We start from the raw sequence: 8,638 nt of genomic DNA on the forward strand, positions 1-8,638 counted from the left end.
CTCTTGCCATGCTACTTCATGGAGTTGTGTACACTGACCAGGGGAACATCTTGAAAAAAGATGAAAGAATTTGGCTGGACAGATCACCGTGAACGCGGATGCCAAGTGGCAACGACATGGCTGTCTGTGATGGCGAACAGTGCCTGGTAGGTTGGGGCGGCGGCTAGGGTTTGGTGGAAATGGGAAAAGGGTAGGGGAGGGTGTGCTGGTCCCTTATTATGGGACTAGGGACTTCGAGCTGGTGAGCCAAGGTGAGCCCAAGTTGTGATTTTATCGCGCAACGCTAATTTGTAGGCCTGTGTTCCGAGGATGATAACTCCACCTTCTGAAAACCAAATTGTACGTTTCTAAACTCTATCTTATATTACTAAAAAAGATCTACAACTTTGGTACTAATTTGAACTTCTGAAAACACCATCTTGATTTCCAAAACTGTGCCACAAGTGAAACTGTTTGAATTTAGCCTTAACTGCGCAACACTGATCTCAGGGGTAATAACTCTTAGATCCATTATCCAAATGGGGACTTCCATAGGTGCAAATCGAAGCTCTCGACGAGACCTACAACTTTGGTATTTTGAAGATTTGCATTTGTGGCTGTCTTGAACTCAGAAACTTTGTGAGAAGACGAGGTTGGTGACGAGGAGTAACTGGCAGCCGACTTCAATTGTCATTATGGCCATTAAAATGGAGGTTTTGATCATGAATTGAGGAAAATAAAGAAGGAATTGATGAGAGGATTGAATGAGGACAACAACATGTTTAATATTGCACATTGAATTCATCGATTTTGGGAGCTCCTATGTGCAGCCATGGAGTCGGGAAGGCGAATGGCTTTGTTCATGTCCTCCTCTCGATCTGGAGATGGAAGAAGGGATATGGCAGCTTGTGTCATCTTTGGTATAGGAAAGAATTATGGAGAAATAAAGATAAAGAACTTCGAAGCTTTGGAGAAATAGTGACAAGATATAAAATGTAAGAAATTAATATAGGGATCTTGGATAATATTGAGAAAAAGGAGCAAGAATTTATCCAACCTTGAAATTCCTTAACCTATTATAATATTTTATAAATATTTTTTTATCACAAAAAACAAATCCTTTTTAAGCTCTAAAATTTATTTGAAAATCTTTCAAATTCCAGGAAATTTTTTATTTTATTCTTTTAAAATGCTCACAACCCAAAATCAGAATTTTGGGGTGTGACAGTCGAGCAGCTCGCGTGTGTGGTCGTGTGCACTCGTGTGAGTGGTCGTGTGTGTTTCCAAGTGCTCGAGCACTACTCAGGGGTGGTCGAGCATAGCTTATGTGTCCTTGGAGAGGTTTGGAGGTTAACAATTGGTACCAGAGCCGAGTTGAGTGAATGCCGAAGATCATGCCAGGTGATGGGTCGTTGAAGTCACCGAAAAGCGGTAACGACGACAGTAGCACTACGTCGAGAATGCTCGTGAGGGAGGGAGATGTGACCTTTCCAGTACCCCCTTCTCACGGAGAGCAACTATGGGGTGTGTGCAGTGAATATGAAGATCTTCATGCGTGCACAAGGTGTGGACGGTTGTGGCGGGTGATGGAGTGGTCGATGAGAAGAAGGACCAAATGGCTCTCGCCATCGTTGTCCAAGATGTGCCAGAGGCTATGGTGATGGCCATATCCGAGGAGGAGATGGCAAAGTAGGCTTGGGATGCTCTCAAGAAGATGCATGTTGGTGAAGATCGTTTGAAGAAGGCCCGAGTACAAACTCTCAAGAGGGAGCTTGACAATATGTACATGGGTGATTCGGAGAAAGTTAATGAGTTTTCCTTGAAGGTTACCACAATCATAAATGAGATACGCTCTCTCGATATGCAAGTGGAGGAGAGCACCGTCGTCTAAAAGCTCCTGCACTCCGTCCCTGATAAGTTCCTACCCATCGTCAGCACCATCGAACAATGGAGGGATGTGACAGAGATGCCAGTGTCAGAGACTATTGGACGCTTGAGGGCGTTTGAGGAGTCCTAAAAGGGGAGGTGTCGTGACAAGGACGGGGAGCTGTAGCTGCTGCTCATGCACGCCAAATGGGTGGCCAAGTTTGCTAAAGAAAAGAAGAGAGGACTCTGGAAGCGGCATCAACAAGTACGTGGACAAGAAGAAGTACCACGAAAAGTTTGACAAGTCGAAGATTGATTGCCGCAACTGTGGTGAGTACGACCACTTAGCTGATGAGTGTGAAGAGACGAAGAAGGTGAAAAAGAGTTTAGCACACCTCTCCTTGGTGGATGCTGATGACAAGCCTGTGTTACTTTGAAGCCAGTGATGGGGTGCTCAAGATAAAACTAACAAGATTAATGGGTGATTGTTAGACTTAATCTTGTTGTTTATGTGTTCTTCGTGTGTGATGAGTTGGAGTTGTGGACTGAGTCCAAATTAGTGTGCATGTTGCACGGCTTAGGGAGTGGATTAGCCATTAGCGATGCATGGAAGTGTGTGTGCATGGCGGGTGGATTAGCAGGGCCAAATAGCCGAGCAAGCATTGTCGGGACTCAGTCAAGTGTGTGGACGCAATCAGTGCATGGCACACGTTCTGGAGCTATGTGTGGGCTTCGGATTAGTGGAGTGCGTGCAAGACTGCTTAGTTGTGTTAGTGGGCAAGCTATGTGAGTGGTTGGCCGATTCGTGCGGCCAAACGTGGCTTGGCTGCCTAGTGCGTGCATGTCTATATAAGTCTCTATAATCAAAATCGTGGTGTTAAGAGTAATGAAGATAAATAGAAGTGAGAAAAGGGTCCTGGTGCGCAGAGCTGTAAAACCATTCTCATGTGTGTGTGTTTCTCTCCAGTGAGCAAAACACCGTGAGCTTGTTTAGAGTAAAGAGAGAAGCTAGTAGAAAAATTCTTCTGTGTTCCGCTTGCTAGCTTCTCTATAGTGTTAGCTTCTCCACAGTGGTCGCGCACTGCTCGGGAGTGATCAGGCATCTCATTATGTGTGGTCGTGTGCACTCGTGTGAGTGGTCATGTGTTTTTCCAAATGCTCGAGCACTGCTCAAGAGTGGTTGAGCATAACTTATGTGTTCTCAACGAGATCCGGAGGCCAACAGTGGGTGACGGTGAAAACCTAATGGTGCGGTGCCATGACTAGGATTTTCTAGGTGCTGCTCGTAAGGTATTGTTGATCGAAACTTCCGATCATCTCGATCGGAACATCCAGTCTGGGCTGGAAGTTTCGGTTCGTTTTACGCACGAGATGCTCAGTGTTTGGCGCGATGCTTTTTTGCGTCAACAATTTTCAAGGATTGCTGGATGGGCTTTGGATTAATTGTCTTTTCCAAAAGATCAAAAGTGGCACATGCATATAATTTGATCACACATAGATGACAGAGCAAGTACGAGTACATAGGCCCACCGCACCAGGGTTAAAAGTGTCCTAGAGAAGTTTCTTTCCTGACCCGAGCGGCGAGATGGTACCAAACCAAACATGGCTATGTCCCAGCTAAAAGAAAAGATTCCTTGCCTGAGTAGTAATCCCCACTGTGAAGAATCGTGGTCATTACGCAAATAAACATATCCATTGGAACATAAATGTGTGTATAGCCATGTTGGTTGCAAATCAATAACCATCCAGAAGTGAAGTGACGACTATTAGTAAGAAAGTGAGAGTGGCTTATATATGGATCACCTGCAGAATAAGGGAAAGACCTATCAGATATGAGATCTTGCAAAGAGCAAATTTATTGGAGAATTTTTCATTTAAACAAGGGCAATGAAGAGATCTGTACCATGATTAGAAGGATTTGAGATCAATTAGTTCCTCCAATTGGCTTCGAAGCGAATCAGGGACATGAAGCCGTGGGGAACCACAAACATTTAGTTTCTTCAGGGAAGTGAAGCTTCCAAGTTTGTCGCAGTACTGTAAATTACAGCCGCGTAACTCAAGCTGTGCAAGTGACGGCAGGCTTTGGGGCTCAAGATGGATGGACATCAAAGCATCAGACCACACTGATAAGCATTCAAGAGATAAGTGGGAATTTACCAGTCTGTAAAGTAACTCTTCTTTGAATGGAGCATGCAGATACAAGACGGTCAGTGAGGGGAAGTGATCAAATGTTACGAGGCTTGGACACTTGAAGATCCCGAGAAACCGGAGTGACGGGAGGGCAGGCAGTTCATTCAGGCTAAGACAATTCGAGATGTTTAGTTCACGAAGGGTAGCTGAGGCCGGAACTGTGGCAAGATTTCTGCAATCATACAGGTTGAAATTGAGCAAGGACGAGAAGGGCACCACAGGAAGACACCTCAATTCATAGGCACTCCAGATCCAAATGGTTTCCAAATGTGGAAACTCACCGTCCTCCACTCCAGACCACTCTGACAACCGATACATATCTTGGAACGTCAATTCCTTCAATGAGCGGAATCCTTTGACTCTTGGATCAAGGCTGCAAAACTCCCGGCCAATGTGCTCGACATACTCCATTCCACATATCTGAAGGGATTTGAGGGAAGGTAGTTCACCAAGCGTTGGACACTGCTGAGATTGACAATTGTGTAACAGTAGCTCGGTTAGCTTGGAAAACGAAGTACTACCCAACCAACTTGGATATATCTCAACATTAAAATTTTTTAACTTCAGTACTTTGAGGCTTTGATGATGTGGCCGTAGGCTCTCAAGTAATTGGACACCAGATACTGTAACAATAGCTTGATTACGATCAGATCTCTCTGTGTGTATTCCACAACTTTTCCATACATTGAAGTTCAATTCTAGTATCTCGAGGTTCTTTTTACTGTGTAAATGTGCTTCATTTGCATCTCTGATGCTCACATTACACAGTCCACTCATACACAGCTCCCTTATTTTGTTCATATTCCTCAGCTCTCTTATGTTAAAGGAGCAACCACATTTGCTGAGATGTACTTCAGGCAAGGTATGCAAGTTAACTAAGCGCCCAATCCCGTGTAGCATATCTGCTCCAAAGTTCAGGGTATGCAAATTAAATAGCTGGAAGAAAGAGTTAGGAAGTACTAATTGTTCAGGATCTCCATATAGTGTGAAATGGCGTAGTAGTTTCATGCCATCCACGAAGTCAAGTAATGCCTTCGCAACACAGACCTGTTCGATGTGAATGATCCGATACTTCCTGCATTTCAAAAACAATGCTTCTGGATTTTTGAAAACAATATTCCCGGTCATTATGATTGCTCTGAGAGATTGTGAGGCATTTGATATCTGAATACTCTTCTCACGATCTGGCACCATGCACATATAGCGAGCATCCCGTGGAATTTCATATATTGGTTTATCTCCTTCAAGTCTAAAGAACTCTTCCCCAGCAAGAAAGCATGCAAGATCATGGATGAGATCATGCATGACCCTCTGTCCGTCGATATAATTTTGAAGCAATGATCGCTGGACTAATTCATTAAAATATAAACTTCCAATTTCATCCACGTTATTATTTCCATCATAGTGAAGTAAATCAAGTAATTTCCACAATAAAATAACCCTGTTTTCATCAAGGTAAATATCTTTTGGATATAGAGAAAGGGAAACAAAGCAACGTTTCAAGTGCACGGGCATGTACTTATAGCTCAACTCCAAGGCTGGCAAAACCTCGTTCCGTGACTGCTTTAAGTCCCACAGCTCACTTTCTAAGACATCTCTCCATTTTGTTTCGTTGGTTTCATAGCGAAATATGCTCCCTAGAGTCTTGATTGCCAAAGGTAACCCCTTGCATTTTTCAGTAATGCTTCTGCCAATCTCTACCAAGTTCGCTGGAGTGACAACTTCTTGCTCAACAAATGCTGTTTGCTTGAACAATGACCAGCTCTCATCAGGACTTAAGCAGTTTAGGTTGTAGAATGGCATTGTTTGCACCAATCTTGCTACTGCCTTGCTTCGCGTGGTCACTATAATGTCGCATTGCCTAGACGCCAACATTGGCATGCACAACAGCTCCCAGTAGTCCCTTCGCTCATTCCATACGTCATCCAGAACAAGGAAAAGCCTCTTCTCCTTCACCAGGTCTACAAATGCCCCCTGCAGTTCACAATCTTGTATATGATCACAGCTGTTCCGGGTTAGCGAAGTGACGATTTTTCGTGTGATGTTCTCCACATCGAAATACTCTGACACGCAGACCCATGCGCGAAGGTCAAAAGATTGGCACACCCTTGTGTCATTATACACAAGCTGCGCTAGTGTTGTTTTCCCCAATCCTCCCATACCAACAATGGCCAAGACAGACATATGCCTTCCAAAACGGTTTTCTTCACGGGACCTCGACATCAGCTTTTCAATGACTTCCTCCTTGTCTTTCTCTCTTCCCAGAATTCTTGGGGCATATACAATAGAGCCAGTCTGCCGCACACTGCGGATATCAGGAACAAATTTTCGCTCCCCGTCATTCTCTGACAGGCTGAAACTATCAGAGTAGTCTTTGATCTCAGTAAATCTCTCTATAACTTTCCTTGCTCTAAGGGCTAACTCATTTGGAACTGGAACTATGCCAGCTTCGATGGAGTAGTGCTCGTCTTGTACCTTTTTAACCAAGAAAAAAAAAGAGGGACACTTAGTTATTTAAAATTTGTTCGTGTTTGATCCTTTTTACTGTGGCAAATTTGACCAAACGTTTTTTTAAAAAGATTTATAAATACTTGAAAATAATATACAATATTAGTAAAGTTTATTTCATGATAAATCTAATAATATAAAAGTTTTAAGTATCTATAATTTTTTTTAGAAAATGCTACAGTAAAGGGCAGTGAAAGTAAAGGACTGAAATCACGCAAGCACAGTTAAACCAACACAGAGTAACGGAATAGTAATTTGTTGATGTGGTGGATTTCCTTTTCTTTTTACCTGTTGGCGCTTGCGCTTGTTGCTGCCGCTGCCAGCAGCTTGAAGAAGAAGAACGGCGGCAGACCGAGACCGGTCCAAGTCCTCCACCCTGCAGCGGCTCACATGGTACTCGTACCCCTCGACCACATCCTCCGCATCGTACGCCAGGTCCTTGAGCTCCTTGAGCCGCAGCTTGGCGGATTCCTCGCGGAGGTTCCAGTGCTGCTCCGCGTCGTGCAGCGCCGCGTGGATCCTGCCCATGGTCGGCTCCAGCATCCGCAGATCCTCTAGGCCCCCGCTCGCGGCCGCGGCTGCCAAAGGCGTCGAGGTCGGGGTCGCCGGCAGCAAGGAGGAGAGGTTGTCCAGCGCCCTTTCCACGGCCATGGCTGCAAATAATGCGGCCATCTCTTGGTACGGAAGCTCAGCACCACAATCTAGATCTGTTTTGGCCTTGTGGGGTAGGAATACTCCTATGTATGTAGCTACTAGTACAAGGAAATGAATGGCAGAGCCAGTAGCAGCGGGCCTTTTGGGGTAGGAATACTCCTATCTGCATCTAAAGATGGCCAAATGGGCCGTGCTTATTGGGCCGGCCCGGGGCACGGAACTGTAGGCACGGCCCAGGCACGGCCCGGCCCGAGCCGAGATGGGCCGGGCCGGCACGGCACGAGGCCACGGGCCGTGCCTGGGCCGAGCGCGCGGCACGGCGGGCCGGCACGGCACGGCCCGGCTGAGACGGGCCGGCACGGCACGGCCCGGCCCACGGGCGGCACGGGCACGGCACGGCCCGGCTCAGGCACGGTTGGCCCAGGAGGCACGGCCGGGCCGGGCCGGCACGGCACGCGGCGGCCCATCACGGCACGGTCGGCCCGGCACGGCACGGCCCACCGTGCCGGCTCGGCACGCGGCGGCCCACGGCACGGCCGGGCCGGCACGGCACGGCACGGCCCACCGCGGGGGGGCACGGCCCGGCCGGCACGTGGGGCACGATGGGCCGGCGGGGGCACGCGGGTTAACGGGTTAAACGGGCCGGGAACGGCCCGTTTAACCCGTTAACCCGATATTTTTGAATTTTATAGCCGTTTTGTGACCGTTTGAGCTCCAAAAAATTCGAAAAAAATTGCAAAAATCACCATTTTTCACCTATAAATAGAGGAGCACCTTGCCCTTCCATTCCACACCAGCAACACCATTTTCTCTCTTGTTTCCTCCTCTCATTCTTGTCTCAAAGTTCGTGAGAATTAGCGATAATTTGGCAAAATTAGTTTGAATTATTGCAAAAAAATCCGAGCAATTCCAAAATCGTCATCCTGCTGATTTGCTATCTTGAAGTTGAAGAAATCTTGGTGATTTTTTTGCATCGTTGTTGAGTCTTATTTTATTATTAGTTTTATTATTTGATTATTTCTAACTCTGAATATTTGCAATTTTTGTAGTGTCATTCGACATTGATCATGGATGCCGGTGATCATGATACATCCATAGATCATGATTTTTTTCTCCAAGGACTCACAGGGGACTACGGCCCCTTTGATACTAGTGCTGCAGGTGATGATGGACCCGACGGTGAACCTCCGGTTGGTTCACATCCAGATCCAGGTGATGCAGCAGGAGTGCCATCGTCAGGCTCTACAAGTGCGCACACATTAGCAAGCAGCGGGTCTAAAAGATCAAGAGCCGGTACTTCCGATGTTTGGCAAGACTTTGAAAGAATCTACAAAGAGAAAGATGGGGTAAGTGTCAGGTATGCTAAGTGTTATATTTGTAAAAATGAATTATCTGCAAAGCCCACGGGTGGAACGGGGCACTTGAAGAGGCACGCCATAAG

The 8,638-nt window shown here is 46.2% G+C and overlaps 1 protein-coding gene across 2 annotated transcripts; it reads right to left on the reverse strand.

Annotated features, from left to right (window-relative positions):
- Positions 1-3,262: 3,262 nt before the first annotated feature.
- Positions 3,263-7,286, reverse strand: LOC133904773 (putative disease resistance protein RGA3). 2 transcript variants are annotated; one of them, XM_062346302.1, is made up of 3 exons: positions 6,832-7,286; positions 3,749-6,510; positions 3,263-3,648 (listed from the first exon to the last, which is right to left on the reverse strand). In XM_062346302.1, the coding sequence occupies exons 1-2, from the start codon at positions 7,213-7,215 to the stop codon at positions 3,754-3,756; spliced, it is 3,141 nt and encodes a 1,046-aa protein (XP_062202286.1). In that variant the 5' UTR covers positions 7,216-7,286; the 3' UTR covers positions 3,263-3,648; positions 3,749-3,753. The 2 variants fall into 2 exon arrangements, with proteins under 2 accessions (XP_062202286.1, XP_062202287.1); XM_062346303.1 differs by lacking the exon at positions 3,263-3,648 and having other exon boundaries at positions 4,775-4,937; positions 5,083-6,510.
- Positions 7,287-8,638: the final 1,352 nt, after the last annotated feature.

The sequence above is a fragment of the Phragmites australis genome, chromosome 22, assembly GCF_958298935.1.
Source record: "Phragmites australis chromosome 22, lpPhrAust1.1, whole genome shotgun sequence".
Classification (NCBI taxonomy): domain Eukaryota; kingdom Viridiplantae; phylum Streptophyta; class Magnoliopsida; order Poales; family Poaceae; genus Phragmites; species Phragmites australis.

What these genes read in the sequence shown, in the direction of transcription:
- LOC133904773 (XM_062346302.1), bottom strand. Translation starts at nt 7,215, where the DNA reads ATGGCCGCATTATTTGCAGCCATGGCCGTGGAAAGGGCGCTGGACAAC. An exon ending in ACAAGCGCAAGCGCCAACAG is followed by an intron (nt 6,511 to 6,831) that starts GTAAAAAGAAAA and finishes TTGGTTAAAAAG; the next exon opens with GTACAAGACGAGCACTACTC.